We start from the raw sequence: 16,802 nt of genomic DNA, 5'->3' as shown, positions 1-16,802 counted from the left end.
CAGCAAGGCAATATACCTCACGACCACTGAGATTAGCTTGGTTAATAAGAGCATGACAATAATAATTCTCAGGTTGTAGGTTTGATTCCTGTATGGCTCTTCTCTTAAGAGTGGAACTCTATGATCCTTGTGAGTCCCAACTCAGAATATTCTGTGATTGTATGTGTTACTTAAGATATGCCACAAGTTTTAATGGCATGTATTTAGGAGAAATTGCTACACCATTCTAGTTAAGAATGTTACACAAAGTGACACAATAGTCCACCTGAATACTACAGCTGGCAAAATTCAGCATGATCCTACCTCCCAGCAGGAATCAACTAAAATAACCTGCATGAAATCATGATTCTGCATGCTGCATTGAGAGCAAAGAGAATTGTAGTTATACCACCTAGACTGACTGAAAAAAGGTTTCCATTTCTCTGACAGCAAAATGAAATTCAGTAAGAGCCTAACACGACAGCTCTTTTGAAAAGAACAGGGGGGCTCAAATAAAACCATCTGCTGCAGCTCTAAAATGAAGAGCTTGCACTCCCATCTAGGACAGAGGCAGCTAACCTGCACATAATCTGAAAGCCATGTTCACCATCCATTTTTAGCTTAAATAGCTTTGTGGCACATGTGCAATGAGGAAAATCACCTGCAACAGAACAGCAAGACTGACAGCTAGCATTGGTAGCAGTAAAAAAACTGGTTCAGCTCAATCCACCAGAGCTCATCTGTCAACATCTTTTCTTCCCATGTTTCTTTCAACAGTTAGCAAATCCAGTTCAAATTTGGCCAGAACTTTTCCACTCATGTACTTGCATAGATAAAACTGATTTTAAAGGACTAAAATTATCCTGAGAATCTCAGATAACACAGACTCCTCTCAAACTGAGTGTAAAACATGAAATAAAATTAAAATTCATTCTTCTCCAAAACTAGTATTGTCATCCCACTTTTGATGTCAGCTAATTGTGACACTATCCTGCCCAAAGTTTAGACAATAGTAATTTCTTTTCTCGAAAGTTCTTTAACTTAAACTATTAACTTGAGACCATGAAATATCAGTATTAAATTTCCCAATAACTTCCATGAGATGTCCATGAGATGCTTCTCTTCAGTTTAGCTGCTAGCACCCTGTACAACCTTCTGGTCACAAGCTATTAATGAAATGAGTCTCAAGCTTAGAACTTATCCATTCCTGAAGAACTTCAGATTTTATCTAGGAAATAAATACTAACTTCAAAAGAATTTTTTTGTCCAAAAATACTCTTGGGAAGACTCACTATGATGGATATCCCAGTCTGTTTAAGACTTTTTTCAAGAGCCACAAAGTCAGAGTTCAAATAGTCTGGCCCAAAGGATATTCAGAGACTGCATATACCACCATAAAATAGTATCAGATATTTCTAGGACATTCCTATCAGAACTGACAACAAATTTACAACAATCTACTAAACCGAAGAGACCCAAAGAGGCAGAAGTGCCTGTGAGTGCTTCTTAAATAATGGATTATGTGGGAATGCAGCCTAGGAAATCAAAAACTAGAAATGGAAAGCTGAATATTGAAGAATGGTGACCCACAGTGAATGATGGCCTGATATCATTGAAGTCACATTTCCCACAGCAGCTACTGATGACTGTCCTACACCTAATTAAAAGTCCCCTCTCCTGTTACACCTTGTAAAAGCATGAAAAAGGGATACCTTTCCTCTTGGTTACTTTGGGCAGTGATTCCTTGAGTACCTTAAAGCAGACTTCCTGATTCAACAGGACCCTGTCTCTGAAGAGTCTGGTCAAGGGACGTTTGTCTGGGGTTTTTTTACATGCTTTTTAAGCATGTATATAGTGACAGGGTAATGATAGCTGAATGTATATCTGATTGGTCTCTCCTGCTCTGATTATGTAGGTAGATGGTCACACGAGTGTGAGTTTAATTTGCTGAACTTGTCTCTATGACTTTCCCAGGAAAAAGTTTGAATAATGGGGATTTAGAGGCCACTCTAAAAAAAAATTTCAATCTTCATTCTCAAGAAGGCTTTTCTCTTGTAACTGGAGCCAAAATCTCTCATGAAAAAGATTAACAAGGGATTTGGGGTCCCCTGAAGTTTTACTCCAGAGAAGTAAAGAGATCTATTGGCTCAAAGACATTTCCCAGTTGCCAGTGACTGACAGACTTGTTTCTGACCCAATCTGCTAAATGGCTGCATGACTGCATTAACAGTTCAGAAAGGTGGAGAACAACAAAGAGCATGCTGTTTGCCATGTACTGCTCATACAAAGTAACAAAAAATAGGATTTTAAATAGGATCTTAAAAAACCCACAGTACCCTTTTATGTAATTGAAAAGAAAAAACATTAAATTACTGTACTCTTCCTTCATAATTTCAAATTAAATAGCCTAATCTCTTTAATAGCTTAAAACAAAACAAAATTCTAGCATTTTCAAACATTTAAAAGGCAGTACTGGGCTTTGTTACCAGAACTACAATTCTAAGAGAATATAAGAGACAGTCTTTTTAAGTTACTTTCCGATGCATCTCTAAAGTACTTTACATTCAGCTCCTTAAAACTTGTTTTCATTATGTGAACCACACTGGTTTTGGTTCAGTTGTATCAACTTCAGAAATTATTCCCCAGTTTCTAGCTTAAAAAAATCACAGGAGAGAATGACTAAAAATGAAGAGGATTGACATTCTGAGGTTACTACCCTAAAGAGACAGACAAAATCCACTCTAATTTCCTCTCATCATCCTAACTGAAGGAAAAAATAAAGGCAGCTCAGAGCAGCACCATAATCCTACCAAGGCTCCAACAACCAAAACCGAACAATCAGAAGGCAGGCTATTTCTTAAGAGTGAGGATCTTTTCAGACATCCACGTCCATGAATCATATGCTTTCTACATCCAGAATTCTTCAGGGAGGGGAAAAAAAAAAAAAAAAAAAAAAACCAAGAGGGGAGCCAGTCTTCCACACAGATCATTTTACAGCCTGGTAGTCAGGGCTGATTTGGTTTTGTACCTGACAAGGCTTATGAGAATTCAGACTGACCTGCAAGAAACAGAAGTCTATCAAGACAGGACATCACCTATACCGGGAAAACAACATAAGATAAAACCAGCTTGTTCCTTCAAAGGAAAACTGTACGCACACACTGACCCACAGTATGGGATTTAGAAATCAACTATATTGAGTGATCTTTTATAGGTATCACTAAGTCATCTAAAAAGGGAAGAGATCTTCTGGTTAGTCACTGAATCTAACCCATAGGTTAAGGCATTTCCTTCCACAACGGAGATTCCACGCAAGACTCTCAAGGACCTAGCCACACAGGATGGCACAGTGGTAGGGCTAGTATGGACACCAGAGGAAGTAGAACACATGGATGAATTTGTAAGGCATATTTCACTGGACCTGCAGTTGACTGAAAGTCCTGGTTGCCTATGCATGTATGTTGAAGCAAGGTCTCTGCCTCATGTCCCTAATTCCCCCCACCCAGAGGTACAGGTAAAATGTGACTATGAATATGTTTCAGAAGTCAGATTTTGTCCACAGCAAAACTCCCCTGTTCTTAGAGATCAAACACAGAAAGAACGCTCTAATCTCCGTAAGAAAAGTAAACAAACCATATGGCAGAAAGTTTCAGCCCGCTAAAGCTAAACCATTCTTCTAACAAGGATTACTGCTGGCATGTACAGGACCTGTAGGATTTCATGTCACAAAAGCCTGCTTTGTTCAACAGATGTAGCCTACACACTTGCACTCTTCTAACAGGATGAGGTGTAGGTAAAAAGCACGAATTCCAAACCTTCATAACTTTTATGTATTTCACATTTTTAGAATATACTTTTCTTTGTAAGATTATTCTTTCAAATTTAAACACTACACAAATACCTAAACTTACTATCATTCAATTAAGTGTTTGTACTATAAAGTTAAGACAAATTTGATAGGAGCTCAGCAGCTAAGTACTTGGGAAAAAGCACACTGAAACAACTATCCATTAACTGTTGGACACTTCAGCAGATACAGAGAATTTCCTTCCTTTTAGTTCATAAATTTAGATCTGCTGAATCATCTATTCAATGTATCCAATATTGAGAACCAAACTGGGAACAAAGAACAGCAACTAAAGCTTGGGGTGCTTGGGGTCAGTATAAACCTATGCAGTTGATTCAGTAACTGAAGAACACTTTTTTCAAATAAACTTGATGACTCTGAAGGGATTTTTTGTTGCTGCTGTTATAAAGACAATACTTAAAATTTAACAAGATGTTGAAAGTGAGGGTTTTGTAAACTTTTAATCTAATTCTTCTTTCCATCAAAATGCAGCTGGACATAATAATGAATAAAATTAATCAGAAGGCACAACTCAACATTTCCATAATCAAAATTCACAAACAACTGTAATCAATGCACAGAGGCTATACAATGCCATCATAATGATCACCAATTATTAGAAATAGAAAGCATTCTCCTAGCTAGAGCAAATGATACTAAACACCAATAATATATTTTTCTGGAAAAAAATTGAAAATTTAAATGTAAAACCAGATTAAAATTGATTGCCTAAATGAGAGTACTCAACTTGCATGAGTAAATAAATTATCTTTTCATTATCAGTTAAGACATAGAAACAAAGACTAGAAACAACTTCCTAAATCTGAAGCCCACTTTGCAGCTATCACTGACAAAACACATAATCACTTTAAAACAGTACAGCCAGTCCTACAGCAGCTATTTGTCATCACAATTCCTACTGGAAAAATAACCCAGGAACTTTTCCTGATGGTTTCAGGCCTTCTTACACTTTAATATACAAATATTTACATGGTCAATCCAATCCACCCGCTCATTCCCTTCCTTGCTCACCTGGATTCTGACAAACTGTATTTTTATTCAGATTTTTTTAGAATCATACAGTTAAACTCCTAACCTGTGAGTCCTTCTCTGAGTCAGCTCCAGTTTGACTTTACCTTTCTTGAACTGTGGAGCATGAAAAGAGTGTGCAGTACACCATTTAATGCCTCAGCAGCCCCTGTGTGGCCAAGTGCTCTTCATGTAAGACCAGACCTGTGCCCAGAAGTTTTTCAGTTACTTCATATAGGCAGTTCAGAGATCTCACCATCACCCAACTCCACCCTCCAGAATTTCCAAATTAGATGCTCCTCCTGTGAGGAAAAGATACTCTGATCAAGCACAACCCCACATACATTAACTTCCGCTTTTTACTTTTAAATCTATTTTTTTAAACTTATTACTTCAATTCCCATGGCTCTTAAACTCTTCTTGCATAATCTTCCTGCATACTAATTAAACCTCTCAATATTCATCAATGGTTTCATCACCCTAATTTCAAAATTTGCCTAAACAGATAAGATCTACTTCCTGTCTAGGAGATCAGTTTTCTTATCAAAACGACCAGGTTAGCATGACACCACTTGGAAAGCTCATTTTGCATGTTAACACTCCCCCTGGTTTCCACCATCCCTTCCAATTTCTTATGAAGTTCCACCAGTAGCTCTCCATACTTTAGAAATGGACACAACGTTTTTCCCATTTTTAAAACATCAGCATTGCTGAGGTACCTGCTATACTCAGGAGGTATCTATTCTCTAATGATGTCCCTTCTACTAACAAGACTGCCTCAGAAATTTGAAGGTAAATGTCAATTTCTGAGTAGGCTTTTCTAGAATCCTGCAATGGAGATCTCTGAATTGACTTCACTGAAATATGCAATCTGTATTTATCACAGTCTTGGAAATTCCCAATTCCAAATTATCCTTGTCCCTTACAATTTGGGTTTTATCTTTCTGGGTTAAAAATCACTGTCCTTATGGAAAGTGATTTCTTAGACTTGTTTCTGGTGAGTGCAAAGCACTGAATAAATATCTGTGCTATTTCCTCTAAGACTAGCTACTATTCCTTGGAGCTGACTTTGAAACCATACATTCTAGCAGATCAGACTCAGATCATTCTCAGATCTTTTTTTCTTCAAACAAATGGTTACAAGTTTTACCTCATTTTTCAATCTGCATGTTTCTATTATCTGTCTTAAAGCACACAAAGTCCAAGCCTGTTCATGTTTTAACAATTCTCAGCTAAGATTCACCTTTTGATTGCTAACATGACATTCTTTCCTCAGTTCTTCCTGCTGTTTCTTGCAGGCACTCTGCTTATTCCTAGCAGCCTTTTCGAGGTAAGTGTGTATGCAATCAGATCACATCCTTGAATTTTTCTGATGTCTGAAAGACTCCAATAGTATTAACATTTTTCCTTAAAACAGATTCTCTATTATTCAAGGCAGAGCAACCCCATTCAGACAAATTTTTGAACTACTTCCTTCTGAAATCCAAAACTTTACTCCAGATGCATGAGTTTTAAACAAACCTCTATGTAGGATTTTCTTCTTTTGCTGTATATGCATGCAAATTTGCATGACTAAACAAAGGCTAGATCTAACATTTCTTTCATGTGTCAGCACACCCATTTCTTCTGCTTCTCCAAAATTTTGAGTTGTTACAGTTGGTAACTCCTATCTTCAATGTGGCCTAAGTTTCTACTATAATCTTGCAGTCAAAAGATCTCCCTGTATCCTTCAACTTTATATTAAAGGTTATACACACCACTAAAGAAAAATCATGTGCCTCCAATCATCTGAATAGCCTAGTTCCTTCTTTGGAAGAAAATAAGGTAGATCTATACAACAGATTTACAAAATATTTTAAATAATATATGCAGTGCACACTTTGCTAAACAATTTGTTTTGAAAGAATGAGCCTCTCTTTCTATAGCAACACCAAAGTCTATTTGGATCTTCCATGTGGACAATATCCTATCTGTCTGCAGTCAGTTCCTTGTATGGACATTTCTCAAATACATATTACTTTTAAACATGCATGAGTTAATCACATTTTTGCCCATGAGAAATTTTTCTCTTCCAGATTAGGCCTTTTCCTTGCTCCCTTTGAAAAGAACAGAAAGTGTTTCAAATGTATTTTATGGTTTCTTTGTGGGTGAAGAAAACATTGCAAAGATAATTATTCCAGGCAGGTTATCAGGTATAACAAAGGAGCCACTGAAGTTGAAATAGCAGAGGGATCAGAGTATGAGAGAAAGGAAGTGTGGTATTCCACTATCAATTGCCACAATTAAGCAAACACAGCTATCAGTTAAGAATGAAGATTTTAAGACCTTGAACAGAAATTTACTTCTGTGAAGACAGCTTCTCCTTTAACCTGGCAGCTTCCCAGCTACTGTGTAAATCTAAGTCTCATTCTGCATTCTTCAGCAGTTAGCTGGTATTTTTAGTCACACTGGTCAAAGTCTGTTCTGGGACACAGCGTAAATCTGGGTTTAACTTTCAGCAAGCAGCTCAACTCTTCATTGCTTTGAAAAGCAGAAAGTTAAGACATCACATATAACAAAGATTTAGAATAATATATGCTGAATATGGAGGTGTAATACCTAGCTCACAGAGTCAAAGCTGCAAAGCAACTTGGTTTTCATAATGTACTTTCCAGGGGCTCCAGATTCCAGAAAGACTGACTAGCTGACACTCAGCACTGAACTGGACTCCATGTGTGAGCACTGGACTCACCCAACCTTTCCAGAGCACAGACAGCACCATCTTCTAGTCCTACTAGGCTAGGGAGCTGTGCCACGGCATGCAGAAAGAGTGGTACTGGGATCATGTTAAATACCTACAGAAATTCATAGCTCTTCTAGAGCTGGCTGCTCTATGCTGTCTCTCTGTAGCCTGAGTTATGGGAACACAGCACAAAATTTTCACGGTTTATCCAGCAACATTTCTGATCCAGCATGGATACAGCATTTCATATAAGAAAAGCAACTGCCCTGTTATCCCCGAGAGGTACATGTTCACAAACCTGGGATTGTATATTCCACTTAGGTCATCTGCGCCCTAATAGCCAACTTCTGACTTCATGGCATAATTTGAAGTGGGGTTTGTATTTACAGGGTAATTTCTGCCGACTACAATTAATTGAATTAGCTAGTAGTTGAACACTGAATAACAAAAACTTGTTTCCTGGTAAGAACACGTTATTTCCAAACAAAAGCTTGGTCTCCAAATGCTGACAAACGTCAAACAATTATTAGAGTTTTGATATTTTTATTTTTGTACTGCAGCCTAAGCACCTATATTAAAATGTTCGTGGTTTTTTTTCTAACTGTGAAGACTTTTAAAAAATGTAATAGAAACCCAGGTAATCCAGCCAGCCAATCTTTACTAATTATTTCTTTGAGAACTCCAGAATAGGCAGTGTACATCAAAACACCTGAGATTAAAAGGTACATAATAAAACAATACTCACATTGCCATACATTTAATCAGTTCACAACTGAGTAACTACTGTTACACAAAACATTTCTAAAAGACAGATTTATACTTATTATATAACATTAAAATTAATTTAACGACAGAAATTCGTTTCAAATTCAAGTATGAATGTCAGTCATCTTGCAATGACCTGACAGTCAGAAATAAGTATTAATTCCTGAAGTTCAGAAGTGTGTTTACAACACTGCACAATGCCTGGTGATAAGGGCATAGAAAAGGAGGCTGAAGGTAGCCTTCTTCAAACAGGTGACTAGCATCATTCAAGGAATAAGACACTTAAATTACTATTCTTGTTTAGGCTATCTCTCAGCAGATTGAGAAGAAAATACTCTAGAGAGGATATTAGATTATTCAAAAACCATGACAGAACTACTACCTATTGCTCTTGTGAGCAAAATACAGACACTTTCTTCCTAAAGAGGAAATGATGCATAGTTTGGGTAAAGCTAGTTTCAAGTTGAGCAAAATAAACAGCATGTAAGAACCAATGCTGTCATTCACTCATGTGAGAACAATATCCATTGCAAACAGCTCCTCAATTTAACACTAGCAACAGTGACAGTCAAGTCCTATAAACACCAATATCAGTGGCATCATTTATCACTGGGGCATATGCAACACTAGGTAAGGAAGCCTAACCATACAGTACTTTGCATTAAGGTTTCAAAACTCAAGCTCATAACATTTCATGACCTCCTGGGAAGTATATACAATCTGCAAAGCAACAATATCTAACATGGAAAGCTAATAAAGCAATCTACGACTACAAAAAATGAAAACCTCCCATCACAACCATCTTCACTGACCTAAAACAAACTGTTTAGGTTAATACCCCATTTACAATTTTTTTTTTTGTGCAGAAAACTGTTACAGCTTGAGTGCAGACACTCACACCTTCTGGGTGCTTTTTCTCCCTGTCAGAGAAAACTAATCTAACAGGGTGCATAGTTTGGCAGGAATCAGCAGCAGAAGCTAGGAAGTGCATATACCAAAGGAGGAGAAGTGAAATAAACACACCCAGGGCAGAGATGGTATTACAGGGCCTGAGACAGCAGGCTGAGGGCACTCCTCAACACAGCCACACTTGGCCTGCCCATGCTTCCTTTCAAAACAGACTTCCAGGGGCTACATGCCTTCTTAGATCCCAACAGGAGACATTGTAGGAGCAAAGTTATCACCAGACAATCCAAGGGGGCCATGTAACAGAACAGCTCTGGTCCTAAGCCCAAACTCACACGGCTGGGAGAGCAGGGAAGAGCTCCTGAGAGCCTGTTTTTCAGTTTCAGCCATGGATGAAGGCTTCCATGGACGCCACCTCAGCTTCAGAAAGGTAAGAACAGGAGAGCCCGACTCTCCATTCCAAAGGATTGCTATCACACACTGGGTCATGATCCTCTTGTGTGCTACCCATACTGCAGAAGTCTCTGATCCCTTTCTGCACCTCAGCATTTAATGTCCAATTCAAAATTAGTTGTATGGTAGGGATGAGCTTCAGAGTCACATCAGATGGGAAAAAAATAAAGCATAACTGAAAACTATCTAATTTTGGGGAAGTGAATATACATTCAAATTTGTTATTCAGAATTTGATTATTAAGTACAAACACCCATTTTCCTTCACCCTGATCTCCAATGCTCCTCATTTTGCAATTACCCAAACCTTAAAAATGGAGATACAAAAGAAAAGGTCATACTCTCAGGCTGACAAGTTGCTGTGATGTATTCTAATGATGAGATCTAAATAATATTTTACTTGCCTGAAAATGCCTTAAGCCATTGTTTAGGCACTACAAAAGGAGGCAGCACTGAAAAACTAACATAAGCATCCATTTAAATACTAACACTAAATAAAGCAAGATGATGATCATTGACAGTTAAATACTTGAGCACAATTTTCCAGTTATGAATGTTTAAGACAGGGTCATTTTTTTCATCAATAAAAGATACTTATGGAAAAATGCTAGCTGATGTTTAAACTCTACTTTTTTAACAACTTCCCAAGAATATATGTGAAATCCATGAAGAACTACCTATTTTGTCAAGTGCTGGCAACACTGTTCTCTACTGAAGTAACTGTCAACTGATTTAAAAAAGGAACTTTCATTTTTCACTGCAGGTTAAAAAAATATTATCTTCTTCAGAGGAAGATAATTAATCAACTGGTAAAGTCCCATTTAAAATGTATTGCAGATATTCACTTATACTGAAACACTGAGGAGCATATACTCTATTTCCAATACATTTTGCATTGTTACAACTACTGCTTTCAAGTCTAGGCTTAACTGAAACTTCAGAATTACTGCATCAGTTATTTTTATTATTTTTTTCATAATGATATAGAGCAGTAGCACAAAACCCATTTTAAAAATAACTGGCCTTCCACTGTGAAATTTTGAATTATAGCAGTCTAGACTTGGTGAACACTGCCTTTTTTGTAAGATTCTAAGATACACTCCAGTGATCTACCCTCCCTGCATTTTAAAATACATTTTAAGAACCTCCATTCACTCCACCACCATGGGAAAGAAAACAACAAAACACAGGAACCATGAATTTCAGAAACTAAATTTCAGTATTTTACTACTGTTTTACTATGCACACATGTTGGCAAGTAACTTCAGTTTGGCCATATGTAACACATGAACACTTGCTTATGTCCAAAGAATAAGAATTAAAGGTCAAGTAGTGATTTAAAACAGGTACAATCACACACTTTAAGTTAGTTTTTTTTTCTTTTTCATGAAACAGGGAGGTTCTGTCTTCAAAGCTAATGCTTTGCTAAAGCACTATTCAAGTTCAATAGAGAAAATACCTTCCTATTTTTTCATCCTATTCTTTCTTCAGTTTTACACCTGAAAGAGGCTCAATTATTTTGTTTTATAAAGCATTATTTATTAAAGACATTCAAGACATCATTCTCATTTACAGTCATGTTAAAACATGTAACTAAAAAGGATCTGAGTTCAGGACAACTGGATCAAATTTAGCCAGGGTCTTTTTTATCATCATACTATATTCCAATGAAAGCTATTTTGGGAAGCAAGAGGGACAAAGCTGGAGCAAAACTGGTTTGGTCATACAGTTATGGGAATACTGCATTATTCAGGAATCAGGAAATAGGAAGTGTCACAAAAATTACTTCCTTACCTACATTTGCTAGAAATAAAGGCAAGATCTTCTTGATCTCTGGTATAAACAATTATAATGCCAAAATATTGGATGGTTTGAATCCAGGATATTAAAACAGTTCTACCTTTTGAAGTATAAATTTTGGGTGTTTTTTAATATTGATATCCCTTACAAGTGTAGAGATCAACAATATTGTTTGTTTTACTCCACTACTAATTCCACTAGTCTAAAACCAGATATATATATACTTCTTACAATGGACTAGGTTATGCAGTTGTTTTGCATCTTTTGTAATTCCTTTCTCTCACTCATGTTGGCAAATCTTCAGGAGTTATTTTGGGAAGTAAAAGACACTGGGAACCTTTAAGAGCCAAACTGATCACAGTATTTTTCATGTGTCCTTAAAACTAATGTTTGTCTTTAACATTTGGAAATGGAATGGCAAAAAGTTTGTTCTATAAAATGTGTAAGTGAAAGTTAGAAAAATATGAGGCATTAGTATTACAGTACCACTAGAGTTAAAACTAAAAGCATTTGGTAAGAGCAGTGTTGAGTTTGAATCATAGAAGTAATTTACACCCTCCTTGTATACAAAATATTAATGTATTGTGAAAAAAACAAACTAAACAGGAAACCCACTCTCATATTTATACAAGCTACTTTAAATAACAGCAGGCACCACTGATTTTATCCAGGTAAGGCAAGGAGGAAAACAAGTTGCTTTCTTCTTTAAAAGATGTGTCCACAGGCAAATAGCAAGTTTTATTTGACATGTCCAAGGGTTTGGCTTTTTTGGATTATTACCAGAATATCCTTTGTCATAAACCACACAGCTTCAGATTCTGTTGACATTACTTTTATGCACTCAGAGATCTAACAGATATATTCCCTCTAAGAAAACCACGTGTTGTTACATTCAACCAGACACTTTTTCCACTGCCAGCTCTCCAAAACATGAACACATACTATAAAAAATATCTAATAGTAAGGAATAAACACATTTCAAGAAAGAGGAAAGGCATTGACTTGCACATTGCAGATTTATCCTATGCTATCAGGTTTTCCCCTCTTTTCCCCTCTTTTTTTAGCACCTTAAAAATATATATGTAACATTCATGATTTCTCACCTATTCAGCAACAGAACTAACCAAATACTGCTACTGGCATTGATGGCTTCCTAGCAACTAAAAGTCCTCAAGTTTGCTTAAAAGAAAATATCACATTATTGAAAGTTTCAGTCCTAAAAACACAGGGTATTGCTACAGAACAAAAACCTTGACAGTATACTAGAAAGAAGGAGTAGAAAACATGATGATGGGATAAAAAACAGATCATGCTGCTTTCATTCACATAGTAGTGATGTCAGTGCCTGCAGTGGTAGTTGCTCTGACCTGTAGAGGCTCAAAGCTGGAGTGTTTGCACAGAAATCTCCTTCATAAAGGAACCTCCAGCAAATCACTAAAATATCCACACAAAATGGCTTAGCAGGATAGCCAGCTGAAGGCATCTATACTGAAAAAGGCTGAAAGGAGGTGGGGAAGGGACAGGTGTCTTAAGAGAATAACATCTATCCATCAGAATCATAAGCAGTTTCCAGAACAAGCATATCTGTGAAACAATCCCAGTCAGACTGCAGAGCCAAAGACAAACACATCTCCTGCACTGGTGAGAAAAACAACAGGATTAAACCTAGAGCCTAAGCTCACATTTTACAGCAGTGGGAAATGGCTTTGAAAAACTGACAAAAAAACTTAATCAAGCCACTTCCCCAAGACTTGCATACTGATAACAACTATAAATAGCTAGAGTAGCATTGTTTAACAAGCCACAGCAAAATGGTCCATGTCTGAAAACGGAACATTTAAATTTTTTTTCAAGTCCTCCATTATTACTGCAGTAGTCCTCCAGCTCAGCAATCAATTTTCTCTATACTATTATCACCATACAGACTACAAACATGTTTTTAATGTCCACACATCATTTACTAAAATGCTGAGAACAAGCAGAGAAACAAAGGCAAAATACTGTCCCATGGCATGGAACTATATTCCAAATTGTGTAAAAACACCTCTAGTTTTGGGGGGGTGGAGGGGCAGACGGGGGGGGGGGTGGGGGGGGGGAGGTTTGGTAACCTTTTTTCATTTGCAAGACTGAAGAAATAGAGTATCTTATTACTCTCGCCCGCTAGAAAATGGTGCCAGCATTTCAGTAAAATAAAGCTGTTGACGTGTGCAATTGTGGTCATTATTAGGGCGATCACGTTGTTTTCATTCATTCATTCAGGATTTGCTAAAGGATGTCAGCTTCTGCAGCAGCAGCTGGCTTGACCTGGAGGAGGGGGAACGAATTCTTTGCAGTGCATACAGATTACAGGGTGTATTTCTCGACGGACCGTTTATGATTTTATACACTGCACTCATCAAACCAAATCAAGCTCTGTGACGCAGTTCACCAGGAGGCAAGCTCAAACAAGTTTAATGACAGAAAAGTCATTCAGTACTAATTTATAGTCTGATTTATTAAGGCTAAAATAGCTCACAGATGAAGAAGACTGAAGCCACTTTCTAAAATTAAAATTTCCCCTCCAACAAAAAAAAAATCATATGCATTAATGAAATACTTCACAGCTTTGCAGTATTTTTCTGGCTTGCAGGTAACTGCCCATATTCCTCCCTCTTCAATACACCTTAAGCGTAGGCTTTATACACTGCACCACTACAATGTTTTCCTCCAGGTTCCCACAACTAAATAATTTACTGCTTATCGTCAGCACTATGACTACTCATACACACAGATATTTTGGTTTTGCCTAGTTTCCCATTAGCATTTTCCAAAGGTTTAAGAGGCAAAAAGGAAATCAACATTTAGTGCTCCATACAGTCAGAAAAATATGATCTTTAAAATTTTAAATAGAGCTTGAATGAATCAAACCCACAGAAGCTCAGTTCCATTTTCAAGCACGCAAAACCCTCTGCAGAAATAGACTCTTTTTGAAAAATACATTACAAAGTATCTCTGGTCAGATTATAACACAATCAATTAGGTCATCTGCATAAGCAGATACATAGGGCAAATTAACTCCATTTGTAATTGGCAGTGACATTTTGCTCATTTGTAAAATGCTGCCCCAACGTAGGACAATTCTGATGACAGATCTGCCCAAATTGCAAATACTACAGACAGCAAGAGTTTACTACACATAAAAACTGAAGAGGAAAGAAGGTAAAATTCCACTGCTACAACACTGGCACCCAACACAGACCCCAAATTGCCACAGAAATCACACACAGTTAAGACTTATGGAAGGGACAGAAAAAGCAAGTGGTATCGAACCACAGAAAGCATTCCCAGAAAGAGATGATGTGTGATACCTGATAGCTACAGCAGGACAACATAAAAAGTGCATTTAGTCCAATTCATTCAGCTGCACAAGTGATGGGGAAGGCAGAAGAGAGCGGGGGAGGTAAGATGGCCACTGCCACTTTAACACATTCAGTAATTTAACAGACAACCTGACGCAGGTTAAGTTGGACTTGCTGGGAACCAATTTTACATTTTAAACTTTACAGGCCTATTTTGGCTACACGGGGGTTGGTTTGTAGTGGGCTTTGTTTGGTTGAGTTTTTTACAGTCCCAAGGATTCAGTACTAAGTATCACAAGGAGACAGACTTTGTTTTTAAGCATCTCAATATGGGAATTTCCTTGTTTTGGAGCCCGTGCTTGGAAACATCACATCTTTTAACCTATGATCTTACATAAATGCAAGTCTTTCTGGAAACCGAGCTCTGCAGATAGGAAGAGCATTGGAGACTTGGTTTTAACACACACTTCAGAACTGGGTTGTGACACCCCAGATATAAATCTAACTCATTAGCACCCCTACTAGATAGCTACAGCTGGAGACAGGGAAGCGGGTAATTTTAGGCTCGTTTCCCTATTGCACACCTCCGCTGCCAGAGCCCGAGGCCAAGGGTAGAAGCGGCGAGAGCAGCGCCGTCGGAGCCCCCGGCTGCTCCTCCGCCCGGGGAGGAGAGGGGAGCCGCCGGCGGCCCCTGGGCTCGCCCCCGCGCCGCTCCTCCCAAGGCCGGCGCGGGGCTGTTTTTCCTAGGCAGGATTCTCACCTTGCCCGAGAAGAGGGATGACATTTCAGGCGCCGCCTCTCCCCCATGGCGGGGCAGGGCGGCGGGACGAAGCGCTTTTTCCCCCGCTTCCTCGCGAACCAAACCGGGGCACAACACCTGCACCGGGGGCGGGGGATTTAAGGCTCGCCCTCGCCCCCCGACCTGCTCCCTAAGACTCCGGCGGGGCTCCTCCCGTCGGGCCGGGAGTCCCCCGGTGTCCCACCCTCGCTGGCCCGGGAGGAAGGCAGGGCGCAGCCCAGCAGCGGAAAGCAGAGCCCGGGGTACCCGGAGCCTGGGCGGCCCCGGCCCGGCCAGCACCCCCGCGGGGCAAGGAAGCGAGACCGGCTTTCTCCCGGTGCTTTACCTCTGTACACCGGGGAACTGGGGCTCCGTCTCTCAGGTGAGCTGCTCCTCCTGCTGCCGCCGCTCTCCGGCGACCGCCGCTGCCTGCCCTTCACCCTGCCCGGCTCCGCTCCGCCGCCGCCCGCCGCCAGCGGCGGCGTCGCGCTGGGCGGCGGTGGGGGGCTGCCTCCGCCGCGACCCCCGCCGCCCCCCGGCCCCGTATTGCTGCCCACCGAGGCGGATGGGGAGCGGGTCGGGCTGTGCTGGTTGCCCCGCAGGAGCTGGTACGGGACGGTCGCTCGGATAGGCTGGAGCAGCCGGCTGGTCCCCGCCGAGCCTCCCCCGGCGCCGTTACCGGGGCCCCCGGCCGTGCCGGCGGTGGGGGACCCGGCGGCGCCGCGCCTCATCCTCTGCGGCGGAGGCTGGTGGTGGGACGGGGGGGTTTGCGAGGAGCTGGACGAGGACATAGCGGGGATGCGCAAGACCCCCGCGGGTCACTCGCTCCGGTGGCTGCGGGGGACCCGAGCTCGGCCCCCAGCGCCCCGCATGCACCGGCCGCGGGGAGAGGAGGAGGAGGGGAGGGAAGGAGGGAGGGGGCGGGACAAGCGCTGCACGGCCCTGGGGAGTCTCCGCGCCGCCTGCCCAGCTGCCCCCGGCGCTTCCTATCGGCGACGGCGGCTGCTGCTTCCACGCCAGGCTCTGGCCATCGCTACTCGCCCCAGCGTCGAGAGCACCGGGGGCGCTGCCGAGCCCAACGGCCGCTCACATCGTACACCGCTGCCGGCTCACGGCGGTCGGCTGCCGAGCAGGACGAGGGGACACGCAGCCGGAGCGGGAAGGATGGGGAGGGGGGGAGGCGCTC

The 16,802-nt window shown here is 40.5% G+C and overlaps 1 protein-coding gene across 1 annotated transcript in view; it reads right to left on the bottom strand.

Moving 5' to 3' along the window:
* The window catches only part of GLCCI1 (glucocorticoid induced 1), a 51,422-nt gene extending 35,008 nt beyond the window's left edge, over window positions 1-16,414 (bottom strand). The window contains 1 exon segment of the mRNA XM_030226581.2: window positions 15,963-16,414. Coding sequence (XP_030082441.2) covers window positions 15,963-16,407 — 445 coding nt within the window. The 5' untranslated portion in view covers window positions 16,408-16,414.
* Between the last annotated feature and the right edge of the window lie 388 nt (window positions 16,415-16,802).

This window comes from Serinus canaria, chromosome 2 (assembly GCF_022539315.1).
Source record: "Serinus canaria isolate serCan28SL12 chromosome 2, serCan2020, whole genome shotgun sequence".
Classification (NCBI taxonomy): domain Eukaryota; kingdom Metazoa; phylum Chordata; class Aves; order Passeriformes; family Fringillidae; genus Serinus; species Serinus canaria.
Note: the sequence above shows the minus strand (reverse complement) of the source record. Positions and strands in the feature narration are given on the sequence as shown.